General features: G+C 37.1%; 3 protein-coding genes and 1 pseudogene across 3 annotated transcripts; 2 read left to right on the top strand and 2 right to left on the bottom strand.

Annotated features, from left to right (window-relative positions):
• LOC104717318 (mitochondrial pyruvate carrier 2-like) lies at positions 3,042 to 4,286 on the bottom strand. Its single transcript, XM_010434869.2, has 5 exons — positions 4,152 to 4,286; positions 3,834 to 3,932; positions 3,657 to 3,709; positions 3,442 to 3,515; positions 3,042 to 3,297 (listed from the first exon to the last, which is right to left on the bottom strand). The coding sequence occupies exons 1-5, from the start codon at positions 4,204 to 4,206 to the stop codon at positions 3,240 to 3,242; spliced, it is 339 nt and encodes a 112-aa protein (XP_010433171.1). The 5' UTR covers positions 4,207 to 4,286; the 3' UTR covers positions 3,042 to 3,239.
• On the top strand, positions 4,622 to 6,206 carry LOC104748241 (F-box/FBD/LRR-repeat protein At5g18770-like). The gene is made up of 4 exons (XM_010469916.1): positions 4,622 to 4,671; positions 4,958 to 5,561; positions 5,653 to 5,796; positions 5,901 to 6,206. The coding sequence occupies exons 1-4, from the start codon at positions 4,622 to 4,624 to the stop codon at positions 6,204 to 6,206; spliced, it is 1,104 nt and encodes a 367-aa protein (XP_010468218.1).
• LOC104717309 lies at positions 6,287 to 14,394 on the bottom strand (annotated as a pseudogene).
• On the top strand, positions 14,805 to 20,796 carry LOC104748233 (F-box/FBD/LRR-repeat protein At5g18770-like). The gene is made up of 6 exons (XM_010469910.1): positions 14,805 to 14,854; positions 15,146 to 15,755; positions 16,044 to 16,252; positions 19,584 to 20,187; positions 20,292 to 20,486; positions 20,530 to 20,796. Exons 1-6 carry the CDS (start codon positions 14,805 to 14,807, stop codon positions 20,794 to 20,796), a joined length of 1,935 nt encoding a protein of 644 aa, XP_010468212.1.

Raw genomic sequence — 20,810 nt, 5'->3', positions numbered from 1 at the left:
TATGTATGTATGGATCCATGGTCAATAATTTTCACAACTTAAAATAAAATTCTTCTAAACCATATTTAAAAAAAAATCAGCCTAAATGAAATTATAACTATATATATATGTATATTACACATTCAAATGGAGAATCATGTTTTTTGTCTAAATTTCTCAGCAAAAATTTATTAATAACATTATTATATGAGTAATTCTTTAAAAGGAAATGGTTATGGGACATAAAATTTCTAACAGGATAGATCGGGACGAGACAGAATGGGATGCGACGGAACGAGATTTAACACCCCGTAATAAAATTACTTTAACATTTTTAACAAATACGGATTGTGCTTGATTATTATAGATGGATTGCAAAAAAGATGTATATTAGCTACGGGTTGCAGTATTCTACATATACACCAAAATATTGACAAAAAACCATAAAAGAGTGGCAACCTAATTTTTATGGAATATATTAATATTATATAATTAAAATTTTACAACCTAAAAATGTTTATTATTTGATTGAATATATGTTTTATCAGTGTTTTTAAGTAATTTATTTTACTAATTAAGTACATATACTGAAATAGTATAAGTAAACTGAAACGGGTAATTCAAATATTGAAAAACAATATATTGATCATTTCTTTTTAAAAAAAAAAGAGAGACATAAATTTTAAATAAAAGTACAAATCAGAAAATATAGGTAGATAAATTCAATTGTCAAGTTTCCACTAATTTAGATAAGGATTTACAAGAATTTATCTATAGTGTTTCCACTAATTTAGATAAATTAAAATTTTGAGAAAATTCCAATTTATTTATGGTATTAAGACGAGAAAGAGTATATGTAAACTGAAACGGGTAAATTCGAATAATAAAAAATAATATATTGAATAGTTTTTTTTTAAAAAAAGGACATAAAATTTAGATTAAAGTACAAAATAAAAAATATAGATAGATGAATTCAAGTATCAAGCTTTCACTAATTTGGATAAGGATTTACTATACGACAGGTAATTAACGACTTTGGAACGAGAACTTTAAAAATTTTGATATTTTTGAAAATATTTTTGAAAATTATAATTTTTTGGATAATTTCAACTAACTAAATACAAAAAATCAACAGAGAACTCATGTATCCCATCTAAATTCTTACCCAATCTCTTTTAGTAAATATTGTTTAACGAGTAATTATTTAAAAGAGAATGAACATAAGACATAATATTATGATGGATACGGAACGAGACGGGATGAGACGAGAATGGATGAGACAATACGAGATGAGACTGGATGAGAGGTGATGAGTTGGGAAGTGAGGAGATGGAACGGAACTGGACGTGTTTCCAGTTCCAGAGTAAATACGTTTATGTTTAATTTAAATGAAAATACTATAGCATCCGTGTACGCACATGTACTATAGCACCCGTGTTAATATAATTTTACTCATTTACGAATTTAAAATTTATATGAAAAAATTTTGTCCCGTGCTATAGCACGGGTTACTACCTAGTGTACATATTAGTCATTAATTAGTACACATTTTAGTGTAATTGTCTTTTTCATACCTGGACAATTACACTATGTTGAATTCATACATCGGACTATCGACTGTGCTAAAACATACATGTAGTTTTAAAGTATTTGAATTTCATACCTAAACTTTGAATTTCATACCTAAACTTTCGATTTTGTGCCTAAATATACAAAAACGTGTTTAATGTGTAATTCTGTTAATTTTTCCGTTACATCCATCTGACGTGGAATCCAACGTGTACAGATACATTTAGTTGAGAAATTAAAATTGAACCAAAACAACTTACCCTAGTCTCGAACCCGTAACCTTTACCATACAAACCAGCGGTTTAATACCATTTGAGCTACTGAAGATTTTGTTCTGCAAACAAACAAATATATATATGATAACATAATAACTCCGAACAACCTGAGAAATCCCAAAAAAATCTTGGGTCCGAGAGTGTAAGGTTTGGTCGGGTTTCTCTTCCATACCTTCGTCAAACGACTCGTAGTTATTACTCCCGCCGGAATTGCCACCAAAGCTCCGCCGTAACAGGTCACCGGCTTCTGAGTTTCTGGGATTAGGGTTTGGTCTGTTAGGGATTGGAGGAGAAGAGGAGGAATTTTTGTTGGTAAGAGAAGCCATGACTGATACAAACTGCTCAAAATTCTTAATTTGTTAACAATCTGAGATCTTTGGGTTGTTAAAGGAAACAGTAAACCAAGGAATTGAAATTGAGGGAGAGAGAAGAAATTGAAATTTGTTAACAATCTGATTTTGTTTACGGCGAAGCTTTGGTGGCAACCCTTTTCCGGCGACTGTTTTTTCTTCACCAAAGATATTTTTTTGGAGATTTCTCTGTTTGTTTGGAACTGTTATTTATTCTATATATATATATATATATATATATATAATACGTTTGTAAGCTTAAGAAAAGGTTTGGTAGCTCAGTTGGTCTTAAACTTGTTGGTTTGAATGCTAAAGGTCTGGAGTTCAAGTCTAGACTTAGACATTTTGGTTTAATTTTAATTTCTCAACTAAATGTAAAACGACGTCGTTTTACTATCTCTACACGTGGATTCCACGTCAGATTTACTTAACCGAAAAATTAACAGAGTTACACATTAAACACGTTTTTGTATATTTAGGCACAAAATCGAAAGTTTAGGTATGAAATTCATATATTTTAAAACTACATGTATGTTTTAGCACAGTCGATAGTCCAATGTATGAATTCAACATAGTGTAATTGTCCAGGTATGAAAAAGACGTTTTTCCCAACATTAGTGACAGAAAGTATCTTTGTTGCCAACCACGCTAAGTTATTTGGGTACAATGGTGTAAGACTAAGAAATTTACATTATAAAACAAGAGTGGGCCGAGTGGCTGATAAATTTATCAAAGTCTATACGCTTCTTCTATCTTAAAAGCATCCAAAGTGAGATTATTGTCTTAATTAACCAAAAGTGTGTGATTTACTCTATTTTACCACATATGTAAAAGCAAAGGCAAACGCAAAAGTTAGCGTTTGAAACAATAGAAACCTTTTTGAAACTGAACAATCAACAAATAATCCTCAACAATAGTCCTGTCCTGTCATATAGTTTACTTACATTTGAAACTAACCTCGGGATTTATTTATCAAGCATGTCACATGTGAGAATGTAACATTTGGCAATTGGCATATAATATAATACAGTATGATGATACAAGAGAGATGTCCCAGTTACAAGATTTATGAAGAAACCTTTTCAACAGCAGTAGTCTCCGCTTCGGATACAACGTAATCATACCTATATATAAACAAACCATTTGTCAAAGATATAAATCATTGAAACCCAAGTTTACTATAAACCGCTAGTTTTGTTAACCTGTTGTACGTCTCATGTAAATTGTAAAACGCAAAAGCAAAAAGTAAAAGTTGTCTATGAACTCACTTTATTTTACGAGTAAGTTGATAAATCCCAGTGGCTGCCATAGCAACATTAACACCAAACAGGTTCCAGTTTTTCTGTAAAACAAAAGTCAAAGAGTCAACCAAAAATTTAATAAATTGAGATATACTAACCAATATTATAATCTAATCACAAAATGACAAAATCATTACAAAACTCAAAAAGGGACTACTAAAGAAGAAGAAAACGAAACTTACAGGAGTAATCACAGTGCTGCAACGACACCATATCATTCCCGTACATGTCACAGCTAAATACACCAATTTTAGATAAAATTATAACAAAACAAAAAAAAAAATGTAATAATTAAGAAGAAGAAAAAGAAGATTAACTCGAGAGATATTGTAACACCAAAGAGTAGTAAGTAAATATACCAATTTGCTGAAGGTATGAAATGTTTTCTGGAGGTTTCTGGAAATCTGCGATGTTAGCAATGCTTATACCCCATTTAAACGTTGGAGCCCAGAAATGAACTAATTAACACAAATAACAACAAGAAAAATAAACGAATCCATTAGAGAATTTGAAGTGATGAGTTGCTATAACATCAGAAAATTCATACATTTATCCAATAGTAACGTTTCAGTACAGTCTGAGTAGATTCATATATGGAGAAAACCAAATAAAAGATAATAAGAGTAAATTAAGTAATCATGAAACAATGTGTGAACTGAAACTGAGTTGAGTCTCACTTGTCTTAGGTCCTGCCGGGTGATTCCATAGAGCTTGAAGCTTCGATGTAACCATCAACGTTTTTTTTCGTCTTCTTCTTCTTGGAGTTTCTCTGTTCTATCTAAATCTATTGGTCCATTATGTCTTGTTTCAGTGAACATAGATATCAACGAAAAGAAAATGCTACACGAAACGGTGTCGTTAAAGCGGTGCAATAAAGCCAATAGTAAGCTTCTTGATTTTACAACAATGATCAAGCCTCAAAGTTTGTATTGGGCCTATTGTTACTGGACCTTTAGCATATCATATCTTCTGTAACTAAAACTATAGGGTTTTAACTGTATATATAAGCTTTGCTCTTGTTGTTGTTGTTGTTCTTGATACATTCATAGCGAAAACCTAATAACGTGTGTCGCACTCTTTACAACTTAACCCTAAACGGAGCCAGATTGATTACTGGATATAGCACGAAGAACTTGAGATAAGTTAAATGGATAATGATCTCATGAGCTTGTCGGTTTTGAAAACATCGATAAGGACGTAATTAAGTTCTCTCTCTATTAATCTTTTCCAGTTTTTTACTTTCTCAATCTTGTGTATCTCTATTCCTGAATTTGTAATAATTGTATCAGTTTTTTTTCTTCTTAACTAATTTCAGGGTGAAATCCACAATTAGTTTACTTGAACTGGCACGTGGAGAGAAAAAAGTATGTGATAGCATAGGGGGGGAAGATAGGATAAGCTTATTACCTGAACCCTTGATATGTCATATACTTAGCTTTCTTACAACTGAGGAAGCTGTTTGGACAAGTGTTTTGTCCTCTAGGTGGAGAAATCTCTGGAAATGGGTTCCGGTTTTAGACGTAGACAACTTTGATTTCCCAAAATCCAAGGCATGTGTGGGTTTCATCAACAAGTTTCTGAGTTTCCAGAGCGAATTCTACTTGCGTGAATTCAAGCTAGTCACTGGAAATAAAGTCTCTATTTATGAGCCCTGTCTCGTTAGAGTGATCAAGTGTAAGATTCAACATCTCCAAGTTGATAGTAAGTTTGGATATCGGAGCATCAAGATTCCATTAAACCAATCTGTTTGTGAGAATTTGGTATGCTTAAAGCTCTATTCTACAAGGCTGACTGAGTTTGAGTCTCTTTCCTTACCCTGTCTCAAGATCATGTACTTGAAAGGTGTTAAAATTCCTAGGAATGTAGTTGTTGAGATTGATACTCCGAGGCTTGAGTATCTGACTCACATAGATAACAACTTCAAAAGATTCTTCAAGATTATCAGTATGAGTGATTCTGTCAAGGTTGACATTGATGTCGACTTTGAGGAAATGGCTCATAAATTATCGCAAAGAAATGTTATCTATAATCTTCTGAGCAATTTTACAGCCGTTAAAGTTATGACCATCTCACGGAAGACTCTTCATGTACGTAGATCAAAGTTGATGATAGTAAACTCTTAAGCGTTTCCATTACCAATGTTACGAATGTTGTATGACTTTTTCTCTTTGGTCACAGTTGATCTATTGTTTCCAGCACATTAACCCATTACCCAAATCTCGTAACTTGACCCGTCTGCGTGCTTCAATGTTCGTAAACGCCTCTTTGGTGGTATTGCCAATCGTACTGGAGAGCTGCCCGAATCTGAAACACTTGAACTTGGTAATGACTTGCTTTAGTTTACACTTTACAAGTTCTTACTAATTAAGAAATGTGTTTTTTTTTTTTTTGGTCATCTGCTCATTTTTCTTGATTGGTGTTTGCAGGAATTAGTTAAAGATGGTTATAGAGTGGAAAAAAAGCTTTCGACTGTGCTGTCTTTTTGTTTGGTATCGTCCCTTGAGTCTGTTGAAATGGAAAGCCCAATAACGGAGAAAGAAACAGAGAAGAAACTGGTTAGATACTTTCTAGACAATGCGACATCACTCAAGAAGCTCGTTCTACGTTTGAATCTGTCTCAGGGAGAGAAACACGAGTCTGATGATCACTTTAAATCACTGTTTGACTCTCCAAGACGCTCTAGTGTTTGTAAATTCGAAGTTATTACAGTGGTTCAGACTGCAAAAATATGAATAAAACTTTTCCGGTCCAACTATAAGCATACATTTTTAGAGATGGACCTTATTGTTACCATTTAGGTTGAAAAGTGTGGAAAAGTAATACTATCATAGTAGTCACACTAACATTTCAATTTCTAACTGCAATAAACAATCTATAACCCCAAACAGATTTGGGTGTCTTCATCATTCTTTTGCAACAATAGGATCTGCTTCAGATGCATAATAATGCCTGCAAACAATACATATATCAATGTCAAAACAGAGACAAAAAAAGCAATAGTGAAGTTTGAAACAAAAGCACTTCAACGCGTATCTCATGCAAGTATAGAGAGTAATGTTCTCTAGATCTTACTTTATTTTACGAGTAAGTTGGTATATGCCTGTCAGCCGCCATACCAAGACTAACACTAAAGAGATTCTAATTTTTATGTAAACAAAAGTTACAACAAAATCATAATAATAAACAATGACATGAACATGAGTTGCAGTAAACATACCAGAGTGATTACAGTACTGTAACGTGACCAAATAAGTCCAGTTCCTGTGATCACTGATGACAATAGATAGCAAAAAAAATATACTGTAAGAAGACTGAGAAATGGCGACACAATGAAAACGATATGAAGCATTTATATTAGGAGATTTGTCAAGAGTATCAATACCAAGTTGTTGAGGGTATGAAAGTGTCTCTGGAGGTTTCCGAAAGTCTGCAATGTTGGCAATGCTTATACCCCATTTAAACGTCGGTGCCCAAAAATGAACTGAAGAAATACAAAATGACTTTACAATTCAGGTTCTGTAGGAAAACTTGCTCAAGCTACCAAAAAATGCACTTAGGGCTTGACTGGTTCAAACGCTGCGGTTGCGGTTGCGGTTGCGGGAGATTGCGGAAGCGGGCGATTGCGGTTTCAAGCGTTATTAAGCGTTTTGAACGACTGATTTAGCGGTTTAAAATTGGTGCGTTTGCGGGAGGTTTACGACTGGTTGACCAGCGGGTGCAATAGCGGTTGGAACATAAATAAATGTGATATATAATTATATAAATGTTTTAAAATATCAAAAACTTTATTAAACTTGATTTATAATTAAAATTCATTAAAAATACTAAAATAATTATTTAAAAAACAAATAAATTTCATTGTGAAATACTTATTACTTTATGCATTTGACTTTTTACCAAAACTTTAATCAAGTAATTTGATAAATGACTAACATATGTTTTAGATCGTAGATCTTCTTTCTTAAATCTCATACACTCAATAAGTTATGTGGGACAGTATTTGCATCAGTAGTAATGATCAAGCGAGAATTGAGAAGAGTCACTCGTGATTTGTTTTTATATATTTCACAAATAATCTTATTTTTCTTAAATTTCTGATGAAATGTTATATTTATTTAGATTTTTTTGAACTTATTTGCGATGTGCCATTAAATTTACATCAAGTTTTCCGGGTTATTGTTAATTGAAATCTTATTTTCTTCCAATTGTTTATTTTTTAATATTCTCAATCATATCCGTAGTTCATTTTTTTCCATCCTTAATGAATAAAATAGTTAGGTAAAAAGTATATATAAAAAATATTTCATTATCATTGATTTGTTTCAAGTTTTTTCAAAAAAAAAAAAAAAAATCCAAACGCAAACGCCCGCAACCGCAAACGCTTGTGGAAAGCAGCTTTTGGAATTCAGTGGTTGGGAGCGATTGGGAGCGGCTGGGAGCGATTGGAAGCGGTTTGTGTGATTGGCACCAATCGCTAGCAACCGCTACCACCCGCAAACGCAGCGTTTGCGGGAGGTAGCGGGAGAACCAGTCGACACCTTAGTTTGATTAAATTTCGAATCAACTGGTAAAAAAACAGAGCAATTTTAACCAGACCGGTCTAAACCGAAGTAACTAAACCAAAAATCGATCTGAACCGAATAAGAATCTATGCATAATAAACTCATTCGGTTGAGCTTTTATTCAATCAAAATTCCTACAGAGTCAAAGTTGGTAGCAGCATATTATTGTATCATCTATACATCCTCAGATTCAAAAGTTTGAATTTTATGCAAATAGATAATCATGGTGGCATAGACTGGTTACAGAGAAAAAAATCAACTGAATCAAAACAGAAACTGAAATGAACTGATNCATATGTTTTAGATCGTAGATCTTCTTTCTTAAATCTCATACACTCAATAAGTTATGTGGGACAGTATTTGCATCAGTAGTAATGATCAAGCGAGAATTGAGAAGAGTCACTCGTGATTTGTTTTTATATATTTCACAAATAATCTTATTTTTCTTAAATTTCTGATGAAATGTTATATTTATTTAGATTTTTTTGAANAGCGTTTGTTGAAACATAGTCATCCTTGTCGCCTGCCCAATCAGCATCGGAGTAAGCATGGAGAGCGAGGTTATTCTTGGCAGCAAAGAAAAGACCATGAATTGTTGTTCCCGCTAGATAACGAAGTACCCGTTTTGCAGCTTGCCAGTGTTCTTGAGTTGGGNTTTCCATCCTTAATGAATAAAATAGTTAGGTAAAAAGTATATATAAAAAATATTTCATTATCATTGATTTGTTTCAAGTTTTTTCAAAAAAAAAAAAAAAAATCCAAACGCAAACGCCCGCAACCGCAAACGCTTGTGGAAAGCAGCTTTTGGAATTCAGTGGTTGGGAGCGATTGGGAGCGGCTGGGAGCGATTGGAAGCGGTTTGTGTGATTGGCACCAATCGCTAGCAACCGCTACCACCCGCAAACGCAGCGTTTGCGGGAGGTAGCGGGAGAACCAGTCGACACCTTAGTTTGATTAAATTTCGAATCAACTGGTAAAAAAACAGAGCAATTTTAACCAGACCGGTCTAAACCGAAGTAACTAAACCAAAAATCGATCTGAACCGAATAAGAATCTATGCATAATAAACTCATTCGGTTGAGCTTTTATTCAATCAAAATTCCTACAGAGTCAAAGTTGGTAGCAGCATATTATTGTATCATCTATACATCCTCAGATTCAAAAGTTTGAATTTTATGCAAATAGATAATCATGGTGGCATAGACTGGTTACAGAGAAAAAAATCAACTGAATCAAAACAGAAACTGAAATGAACTGATTATTTAACACCAAATAATTGTAGAAGATGAGTCTTATTCATAAACGATAGCTTTACAAAGATATATATAGTTGTACAGAAAGAACATTCTAGACTAAAGAGTATAAACATAACATTCTATATACAACATGATACGGAATATTGAGTAATAAAGAGCATATCGCTTGCGTATCAAGGTGTATCCTTAACATGCCCCCTCAAGATGGAGGGCCGGGAGACACTCCAATCTTGTGACGTAAGTGAATGAACGGTGCACGTGTAAGTGGCTTTGTCAAGGCATCGGCGAGCTGATCCTTGGTGTTAACGTGACATACACGAAGCTGTCCTTGCTGAATCTGGCCTCTAACAAAATGATAATCTAAAGCAAGGTGCTTCATGCGGGAGTGAAAAACGGGGTTTGCACAGAGGAAGGTGGCACCAACGTTATCACAGTAAACTGTCGGTATGACACGGATATAGACACCCAGCTCGGTTAAGAGATTACAAATCCAACGAAGTTCTGCAGAGGTATTGGCAATAGCTCTGTATTCGGCTTCAGTGGAAGAGCGAGCAACCGTTTTCTGCTTCTTTGCGGACCAGGAGACAGGATGAGTACCCATGTAAACAATATAGGCGTTTGTTGAAACATAGTCATCCCTGTCGCCTGCCCTATCAGCATCGAAGTAAGCATGGAGAGCAAGGTTATTCTTGGCAGCAAAGAAAAGACCATGAGTTGTTGTTCCCGCTAGATAACGAAGTACCCGTTTTGCAGCTTGCCAGTGTTCTTGAGTTGGGCGGTGCATAAATTGAGACAAGCGGTTGACGGCATAGCTGATATCGAGCTTTGTAAATGAAAGATATTGTAAGCTGCCAACAAGACTGCGATAGTCAGTTCCATCGGGAAGAGGAGAACCGGACTTGAGAGTAAGCTTCGGAGAAGAGGCCATCGGAGTTGCAACGGGTTTGGCATAGAGCATGTTGTAACGCTGAAGTAAGTCGATGATATACTTGCGCTGACAAAGATGCAAGCCTTTAGCAGTGCGATGAGCTTCAATGCCGAGAAAGTAATTAAGCTTCTCTGGATCCTTGGCGGAGAATCGATCAGCAAGGGAGTGAAGAACTCGTTGAATGGAGGAATTGTCATTAATAGTGATGAGTATATCGTCGACGTATACTAAGAGATAGACAAACGTCTTGCCGCGTCGGANTAACATTCTATATACAACATGATACGGAATATTGAGTAATAAAGAGCATATCGCTTGCGTATCAAGGTGTATCCTTAACATGCCCCCTCANGGCCAGAGAATTTTGAAACCCATCACTAAGAAGACAGGACCGTAATTCTGTGTACCAGGCACGCGGAGCTTGCTTGAGTCCATAGATTGCTTTGTGAAGGTGACACACATAGGACGGGTGGTCGCTGTCAACGAAACCCGGCGGTTGTTCCATGTAGACTTCCTCATTGAGAGTCCCCTGTAAAAATGCGTTATTGACATCTAATTGAAGAATCGGCCAGGAAGAGCTCACATTGACATCAAGAACCAAACGGAGAGTTGTTGCCTTTATCACAGGACTGAAGGTCTCGGTGTAGTCACGACCGTATTGTTGGTTGTATCCCTTGGCAACAAGCCAAGCTTTGCACCTGCCAAGTTTCCCAGTTGGTAAAAATTTATTCTTATAAACCCACTTACAGCCGACTACATTGTGGTTTGGTGGTCGCGGAACTAGAGACATGGTTTGATTGCGGGCAAAGGCGTCAATCTCGCCAGACATAGCTTCCCTCCAAATCTTGTCTTTCATCGCATGGTTCACGGTTAGAGGCTCGGTGGGATAGGGAGAGGATAATGCAGCGGAAAGGTTGAGTTTGGATTTTGGTTTAACAATGTTGTTTTTACGTCTGGTCTGCATAGGATGGTTATTTTGAATCGGTGGTGGAGGAACGATAATTGGATTAGGTTCAGGGGAGGGAGATTGAGAGGTCGATGGAGTAGGAGATGTCGAGGAAGGAGATGATGGAGATGGACTACGAACAGAGTGAGTAGGTGAAATGTTATTGGGCTCTAGGGGTGAAATAGGGTTAGGATTTGGGCCTGGAGTTCGTGATGAGCTGGGCCTGATGTTATCGGATTCTGCAATGACACTAGGTGAGTTAGGAGAACTTACCGTGGCTGTGGAATCGATTTCCAGCGATGTATTCCGGTGAGGAGCGGAGCTCGACGGTCCAGGTGTAGACTCCGGCGGCGAGACGAGTGGCGGCAGGGAGAACGGAATGACGTCAACAGAAGGTGGAGCTGGAGAGGAGGAGGAAAGAGGCGATTCAGGGGAGGAGACACGAGTTGATTTGAACGGGAACCGGGTTTCTTCAAATTTAACGTGACGAGATACATAAACACGGCCAGTGCTAGGTTGAAGACAGAGGTAGGCACTCTGGGTGAGAGAGTAACCCAAGAACACACATGGAGTTGATCTGTGCTCAAGCTTATGAGATGTGTATGGTCGTAACCAGGGGAAGCAGAGACAGCCAAACACTCTCAGCTTGGAATAGTTCGGAGATGAACCAACAACCGCTGGAACGGAGACTCCATGGCAATGACCGGTGTTGGAAGCTGATTAATGAGATAGATGGCGGCGGAAAAAGCATACGGCCAATAAGTGTTGGGAAGACCACCATGTGTGAGAAGCGAGAGGCCAGTTTCAACCACGTGACGGTGCTTTCTTTCAGAAAGTCCATTGTGCTCCGGCGTGTGCGGTGGTGAGGTGAAATGAGAGATACCCGAGCTTGACAGAAACTGTTTGAGGGCCACAAACTCCCCACCATTGTCTGAATATAAGGTGCCAATCCTTGTTCCAAACTTGTTTTCCACGAGGGCTTTGAAGGGGATGAATGTTTCACGAACTTGGGATTTGGTTTTAAGAGGATATAACCAGGTATAGCGAGTGTAGTGATCGATTAGAATTAGATAATATTTGTAGTTGTCTATTGACACAATAGGAGAAGTCCAGACATCGGAAAAAATATACTCAAGGGGTCGAGTGGATGTGATAGAAGTGGTTGAGAAAGGAAGCTTGTGGCTTTTATTAATAGAGCAATCAGAACAAAACAAATGTTGAGAAGAAGTTTCAGAGTAAGGTAATGAGAATTTAGAGACTAGAGATTTGAGAATAGGTGAAGCAGGGTGGCCTAAGCGATGGTGCCAGTCCACTAAGGATGGTTTTGAGGATGTTGAAGCAAAGAAAGCGGAGAGAGTTGTTGGTGAAGCCGGCCACTCGTAAACCTCGTCTCTAGTTTTGCCTTGGAGTAACAGGGCCCCCGAGCTCAGATCCTTCACCTGAAAGGAAGCAGGAAAGAATGCCACAGACACTTTATTATCATTGCATAGCCAATAAACAGAGATTAAGTTTTTGTGGATATGAGGAACACAAAGAACTCGATTTAACAGTAGCTTTTGAGAGGGAGATAGAGAGGGTAGAGATAGTGAACCAGTGTGAGAGATCTGGAGACCGGAACCATCACCAATAAGAATAGAGTCATCACCATGATACGGCTGGTGAGTCGCAAGGTGATGGACATCACTAGTCATGTGATGAGACGCACCACTGTCCAGGAGCCATGGATTGGTTGAGGGTGGAGCAGTGAGTGCGAGATTGGCACGAGGTTGCCATGGACGAGAGGGCGTGGGAAGAAGACCCGTGGACGACGCGACTTGATGAAGCTGAGGGCAGCGTTTGGCACTATGACCGAAGATACCACACAGCTGACACTTGCCTTGATAACCACCAGCAGAGCGATTGTCTTGACGCGGCGAGGAATAGGTATTGGATGACCTATTGTTCCATTGTTGATGATTACGCTGATTGGACTTGTGTGGATGAGTACGAGAGCGAGAGGTGGCGAGATTGGCAGTGAGAGGAATAGAGGTAGGTGCGACAGTAGCAGCGGTCAACAACTGAGCTTCTTTGTGGAGAAGTTTTTCATGAACTTTGGTGAGTTTGGGAGAGACCTCACGACCTTCAACCTGATCAACAACAGAGCAGTAGTCTTCAGGAAGACCACGGAGAACTGCCTCTATTTGCTCATCGAGATCAAATGGCTTACCGAGGAGAGCCAACTTGTCAAAACGAGTGGTTAATCCTTGCATATACTCATCGATCGTTTTATCACCTTTGGAGAATTGTTGCAGTTGAAGGCGTAACTGTTGAATGTGACCCTTGCTGGGTTTAGCAAAAATGTCAGCAACGGTTCTCCACATCTCAGCAGCAGTTTTGGTGGTTGTAACAAGAGGTTGCCGAGAAGAGTGCGGAGAAGACCACTGTAGATCAACTTGTCCTGTCTCTTCCACTTGAGAAAATCAGGATTCGGAATGGTGGCATCATTGGAGACAATTGTCGGAGCCGGAGAAGCAGTGGAACCATCAACATATCCGGCTAAGTCATACCCATCAAGCAGAGAGTGGATCTGTAGGCTCCAAGTGATGTAGTTAAGGGAGGTAAGCTTAATAACATTACTCATGTTGATGTTAAGAAAGCTTTGGGTGGAATCAATGACTTCAGCGGTGTTAGACATGGAGACAAGGGAGGAGAAAACGCAAAACAGAGAGAAAGAGAGAAAAGTAGAAACAGAGAGAGAGAAGAAGAAAGAAGGACTCGGGGAGATGGAAAAAAAAATTCAGAAATCTTTTTACTGTTCTGATACCATGTAGAAGATGAGTCTTATTCATAAACGATAGCTTTACAAAGATATATATAGTTGTACAGAAAGAACATTCTAGACTAAAGAGTATAAACAGAATATTCTATATACAGCATGATACGGAATATTGAGTAATAAAGAACATATCGCTTGCGTATCAAGGTGTATCCTTAACAATAACAACAAGAAAAACAAACGAATCCATTAGAGAATTCGAAGTGATGAGTTGCTATAACATCAGAAAATTCATACATTTATCCAATAGTAACGTTTCAGTACAGTCATAGTAGATTCATCTATGTATAAAACCAAATAAAAGATAATAAGAGTAAATTTAATCATGAAACAATGTGTGAACTGAGTTGAGTCTCACTTGTCTTAGATCCTGCCGGGTGATTCCATTGAGCATGAAGCTTTGATGTCACCATCAACTTTTTTTCGTCTTCTTCTTCGTAGAATTTCTCTGTTCTATCTACATCTATTGGTCAATTTATGTCTTGTTTCAGTGAATATAGATATCAACGAAAAGAAAATTGCTATTCAAAAATGGTGTCGTTTAAGCGGTGCAATAAAGCCAATAGTAACCTTCTTGATTTTACAACAATGATCAAGCCTCAAAGTTTGTATTGGGCCTATTGTTACTGGACCTTTAGCATATCATATCTTCTGTAACTAAAACTATAGGGTTTTTACTGTATATATAAGCTTTGCTCTTGTTGTTGTTCTTGATACATTCATAGCGAAAACCTAATAACGTGTGTTGCACTCTTTACAACTTAACCCTAAACGGAGGCAGATTGATTACTCGATATAGCACGAAGAACTTGAGATAACTTAAATGGATAATGATCTCATGAGCTTGTCGGGGTTGAAAACATCTATAAGGACGTAATTAAGTTCTCTCTCTCTATTGATCTTTTCCAGTTTTTTTTCTTTTTTACTTTCTCAATCTTTTGTATTCGTGAATTTGTAAAATTGTATCAGTTTTTTTTTTAAACTTAACTAATTTCAGGGTGAAATCCATAATTTTAGGTTACTTGAGGAGGCACGTGGAGAGAGAGTAGTATGTGATAGCAGAGGGGAAGATAGGATAAGCTTATTACCTGAACCCTTGTTATCTCATATACTTAGCTTTCTTACAACTGAGGAAGCTGTTTGGACAAGTGTTTTGTCCTCTAGGTGGAGAAATCCCTGGAAATGGGTTCCGGTTTTAGATGTAGACAGCTTTGATTTCCCAAATCACGAAGCATGTGTGGATTTCATCAACAAGTTTCTGAGTTTCCAGAGCGAATTCTACTTGCGTGAATTCAAGCTAGTCACTGAATGTGTCTCTATTTACGAGCCCTGTCTCGTTAGAGTGCTGAAGCGCAAGATCCAACACTTCCAAGTTGATAATCAGTTCGCACTTCAGAGCATGAAGATTCCATTAAACCAATCTGTTTGTGAGAATTTGGTATGCTTAAAGCTCTATTCTACAAGGCTGACTGAGTTTGAGTCTCTTTCCTTACCCTGTCTCAAGATCATGTACTTGAAAGATGTTAAATTGCCTAGGAATGTAGTTGTTGAGATTGATACTCCGAGGCTTAAGTATCTGACTCTCATAGATTACAACTTCAAAAGATTCTTCAAGATTATCAGTATGAGTGATTCTGTCAAGGTTGACATTGATATCGATGTCGACCGCCGCGACATAGCGGGTTATATATTATCAGAAATAAATGTTATCTACAATCTTCTTAGCAATTTTACGGCCGTTAAAGTTATGACCATCTCACGGAAGACTCTTCAGGTACGTAGAACAAAGCTGATGATAATAAACTCTAAACTTTTCCATTACTTCAAATGTTTTTATATAACTTCCAATGTTGTATGACTTCTTCTCTTTGGTCGCAGTTGATCTATTATCTCCAAGACGACATTAAACCACTACCCAAATTTCGTGACTTGATCCGTCTGCCCGAATCTTAAACACTTGACCTTGGTATTGACTTGCTTTAGTTTACACTTTACAAGTTCTTACCTAACAACGGTTTTCTTTTTTTGTCATCTGCTCATTTTTCTTGATTGGTGTTTGTAGGAATTAGTTAAAGATGATTTAAGAAGGGAAACCAAGCTTTCGACTGTGCTGTCTTTTTGTTTGGTATCGTCCCTTGAGTCTGTTGAAATGGAAAGCCCAATAACGGAGAAAGAAACAGAGAAGAAACTGGTTAGATACTTTCTAGACAATGCGACATCACTCAAGAAGCTCGTTCTACGTTTGAATCTGTCTCAGGGAGAGAAACACAAGTCTGATGATCACTTTAAATCACTCTTTGACTCTCCAAGACGCTCTAGTTTGTGTAAATTCGAAGTTATTACTACAGTGGCTGAGGCTGCAAATGTCTATACTATCCAGGGACATCCTTTGATGATACCCAGTGCCTCAAGATTTTTTGGTCCCTGGGTAAATTTGTTTTTTTGAATAAAAGACCAAATTTTTTTTTTGAACCTCTGTTATATGTTAAAATAAATCTGGGTTTCATTTTGATAATATATAAACACTTGATAAGAATATAAAATTTTATTTTCGTCTACGTTGGAGTTGAGATAATTATGAAAGATAATGAGTCTTTTTAGTTATTGACTCGTCGTAAACATAAATCGTTAAAATATATTTTAATGAACTATTTTTGTGTTACAAATTTTGTTTTTGCCTCTTTTATTTTACATTATTTTTTTGTGTCCCTTTATCTTGCATTATTTCTTTTTGTGCCCCTTTATCTTGAACTCAGGACAGTCACCCCTTGTCCTCCTATCTAAGCCGGCACTGATGATACCATACGTTCTAGGGCATCATATCCAATGGTAAATATGTTAGCAAATTTCTAAACAATATTTTAACTATAAAAAGTACAACTTTTTCAGTTGAAAACTTTTGTAAGATTAAGTAAAATTTGTCCCTCAAATGGTAAAGTTCTAACTAAGTTTCTAAGCCAATTTTTGTTTTTGTTTAACAAGAAACAACCAAACAAACCAAAATCATTTTCTATCTAGCTCTCAAACATCCTCTCATTGCACAACAATCACAAATCAGAGCCATTGTAATGTTAAAACATCATGCTAAAGCTGGGAGACAGCAGCAGCGTGATAAGCTTACTGTTCCATCACAAGTTGGGCAGACTTTTTAAAGGCAATGGTGCACTAAGGTTGATGGAGGAGGGGAAGATAAACCAAGTCACTCGATAGTCAACTGTGGCATTTGCAACAGAATCAACTGTTGGTTTCTCTCCACTACAAAAAGACAGAAAGGAGAAATCTGTAAGTTACAATATGTCAATATCACTTGGATAACTTAAGCATTAACATCCATCATTTTAGAAATAAATACTCAAGGAGACTCATCAAAATAACGGTGGACTGATTATAATTTGGTTTAACAAGAGACAGTCCCATCTTCTCAAATTGTAATCTTTGATATGGTAATGAAAATTCCATGTTCCTTTGCACATGGTGCACCGTATAAGGTTCACAGATCCATCAAAGTCCATAATGAAAGCTCAACAAACACAACTTATCTCCAGAAGAGAGCTGCCATTGTTGAAAACTCCCAACTGCAACAAAATCACAACACAGCTAGTCAGTACCACCTAAATCACAACACTGATTGCGTCATGAAACACATATTAACTTTGAGGATGAGCTTATAAGATACAGTAGTATCTAACTACCTTGAAGCAGAGAAAGAACCAAATCATTGAGACTAAAACAAATATTATAAGATCCAATCATTGTTCACACACATTTCTCTGATTTCAAAGCTATAAATCTATGAATCTCACTATACATAGTACTAGTCAATTCGTGGGTACTCAAATCATCATTCTCCAAATTGAAAAGCTAATCAAGCTCACCGGATCCAAAAAAACAGAAGAAACCCATTGTCTCCATTGCTCCAAATAAGAACTTCATAAAATAAAAGTAGATGATATATTGAAAAATGAATAAAAACGTAGTGCAGAATCGAAGTGTATGAATCGCAAAAACAGTAGATTGTAGAAATCCTAACAAGACTTGTAAAGTATAAAATCGTTATCTCTCTCTTTCAGTAGCTCTTGCTCTCTGGTTCGTGAGTGTCTAAGGCTGCATAGGGTGAGAAAATAGGAAGGGGTTTATATATGGAAACCCCTTTGACCTAGCCGCCCAGCTCTGTCCGAAGGTCTACACGAGGCTAGGGTCGGGTACCTCCTCGGGTTAGGCTTCGGGTTGTTCTTCTTGCACTCAGATCCTCTTGATCGGGTTAAGATTCAGATTATTCTTCTTGCACAATCACACCATCGGGTACATGCTCGGTTTTCACCTCATTCTGAACAATTAGAGAATTTGACGACGACGACGACGACAACAACAACAACAACAACAACAAACGAATCCATTAGAGAATTTGACGTGATAGGTTGCTAGACATCAAAACAATCATACATTTTTTCCAAAAGTAACGCATCAGTTTAGTCTTAGAATCATATATGTAAACTCACTTAACTAACCCATATAAAATATAATAAAAGTAAATTAATCAATCATGAAACAATGTGTGACCTGAAACTGAGCTGATTCTCACTTGTCTTAGGTCCTGCCGGGGTGATTCCAACTTTTTTCTCGTCTTCTTCTTCTCGGAGTTTCTCGGATTTAAATCTCTCTAGCCCCTTTTGCAAATTAAAATTGAACATCTTAGTTGTACGGGATTCGAACCCTGGGCGCACGCATGCACATGGAGCTCGCAACGACTGAGCTACTGTGTTTTTCATTAAACACTTACTGGTTTAATTATATTTAACCTAAAACAGCCGAAAACAACCTTCATTAAAGGTAATATTATATTTTTATCATTGAGGGGTTTTGAGAAATTGTTTTGATGAAAAGGGGATATGAGATTTTAGTCCGAGTTTCTCTGTTGTATCTACATCTATTGGTCCATTTATGTCTTGTTTCAGTAAACATAGATATCAACAAAAAAAAAAATGCTACTCAAAAAACGGTGTGATATAAGCGGTGCAATTAAGCCAATTATAACCTTCTTGATTTTACAACAATGATCAAAACCTGAAAGTTTGTATTGGGCCTATTCTTAGTGGACCTTAAGCATATCGTATCTTCTGTAACTAAAACTATAGGGTTTTTATATGTAAGCTTTGCTCTTGTTGTTGTTCTTGAGACATCGTCATAGCGAAAACCTAATAACTTGTGTCGCACTCTTAAAAACTTAACCCTAAAGGGAGGCAGATTGATTACTCTATATAACACGAAGAACTTGAGATAAGTTAAATGGATAATGATCTGATGAGATTGTCGGATTCGATGAGGACGTAATTAAGTTCTCTCTCTATTGATCTTTTCCAGTTTTAAACTTTCTCAATCTTGTGCATAATTTTGTAATAATTGTATCAGTTTTTTTATTAAATAATTTCAGGGTGAAATCCACACTTAGGTTACTTCATCTTCAAGAGTCACATGGAGAGAGAGTAGTATGTGATAGCAGAGGGGAAGATAGGATAAGCTTATTGCCTGAACCCTTGTTATGTCATATACTTAGCTTTCTTACAACTGAGGAAGCTGTTTGGACAAGTGTTTTGTCCTCTAGGTGGAGAAATCCCTGGAAATGGGTTCCGGTTTTAGACGTTGACAGCTTTGATTTCCCAAATCACGAAGCATGTGTGGATTTCATCAACAAGTTTCTGAGTTTCCAGAGCGAATTCTACTTGCGTGAATTCAAGCTAGTCACTGAATGTGTCTCTATTTACGAGCCCTGTCTCGTTAGAGTGCTGAAGCGCAAGATCCAACACTTCCAAGTTGATAATCAGTTCGCACTTCAGAGCATGAAGATTCCATTAAACCAATCTGTTTGTGAGAATTTGGTATGCTTAAAGCTCTATTTTACAAGGCTGACTGAGTTTGAGTCTCTTTCCTTACCCTGTCTCAAGATCATGTACTTGAAAGGTGTTAAATTGCCTAGGAATGTAGTTGTTGAGATTGATACTCCGAGGCTTGAGTATTTGACTCTCATAGATTACAACTTCAAAAGATTCTTCAAGATTATCAGTATGAGTGATTCTGTCAAGGTTGATATCGATGTCGACCGCCGCGACCTAGTGGATTACATATTATCGGAAATAAATCTTATCTATAAACTTCTTAGCAATTTTACAGCCGTTAAAGGTATGACCATCTCACGGAAGACTCTTCAGGTACGTAGAACAAAGCTGATGATAATAAACTCTAAACTTTTCCATTACTTCAAATGTTTTTATATAACTTCCAATGTTGTATGACTTCTTCTCTTTTGTCACAGTTGATCTATTTTTTCCGAAACGACATTAACCCACTACCCAAATTTCGTGACTTGATCCGTCTGCGTGCTTCAATGTTCTTAGACACCTCTATGGTATTATTGCCAATCGTTCTTGAGAGCTGCCCCAATCTTAAACATTTGACCTTGGTAATGACTTGCTTTAGTTTACACTTTACAAGTTCTTACCTAACAAAGGTGTTTGCAGGAAGTTAAAGATGATTCTAGATGGGAAACCAAGCTTTCGACTGTGCTGTCTTTTTGTTTGGTATCGTCCCTTGAGTCTGTTGAAATGGAAAGCCCGATCACGGAGAAAGAAACAGAGAAGAAACTGGTCAGATACTTTCTCGACAACGCGACCTCACTCAAGAAGCTCGTTCTACGTTTGAATCTGTCTTGCGGAGAGAAACAAGAGCCTGATGATCACTTGAAATCACTCTTTGACTCTCCAAGACGCTCTAGTTTGTGTAAATTTGAAGTTACAGTGGTTCAGACTGCAAAAGTATGAATAAAACCTTTGCC

Source organism: Camelina sativa, chromosome 2 (assembly GCF_000633955.1).
Source record: "Camelina sativa cultivar DH55 chromosome 2, Cs, whole genome shotgun sequence".
NCBI lineage: Eukaryota > Viridiplantae > Streptophyta > Magnoliopsida > Brassicales > Brassicaceae > Camelina > Camelina sativa.
This window is presented reverse-complemented; position numbering and strand designations above follow the sequence as displayed.

Excerpts from the sequence above, each read along its gene's own strand:
- LOC104748241 (XM_010469916.1), top strand. The coding sequence starts at position 4,622 with ATGGATAATGATCTCATGAGCTTGTCGGTTTTGAAAACATCGATAAGG. Across the intron at positions 4,672-4,957 it reads TTGAAAACATCGATAAGGAC|GTGGAGAAATCTCTGGAAAT; the intron begins GTAATTAAGTTC and ends TTTGTCCTCTAG. Across the intron at positions 5,562-5,652 it reads TCTCACGGAAGACTCTTCAT|TTGATCTATTGTTTCCAGCA; the intron begins GTACGTAGATCA and ends CTTTGGTCACAG.
- LOC104717318 (XM_010434869.2), bottom strand. The coding sequence starts at position 4,206 with ATGGTTACATCGAAGCTTCAAGCTCTATGGAATCACCCGGCAGGACCT. Across the intron at positions 3,710-3,833 it reads TTCATACCTTCAGCAAATTG|CTGTGACATGTACGGGAATG; the intron begins GTATATTTACTT and ends TGGTGTATTTAG. Across the intron at positions 3,298-3,441 it reads CAACTTACTCGTAAAATAAA|GTATGATTACGTTGTATCCG; the intron begins GTGAGTTCATAG and ends GTTTATATATAG.
- LOC104748233 (XM_010469910.1), top strand. The coding sequence starts at position 14,805 with ATGGATAATGATCTCATGAGCTTGTCGGGGTTGAAAACATCTATAAGG. Across the intron at positions 16,253-19,583 it reads TCTCAGGGAGAGAAACACAA|GTGGAGAAATCCCTGGAAAT; the intron begins GTCTGATGATCA and ends TTTGTCCTCTAG. Across the intron at positions 20,188-20,291 it reads TCTCACGGAAGACTCTTCAG|TTGATCTATTTTTTCCGAAA; the intron begins GTACGTAGAACA and ends CTTTTGTCACAG.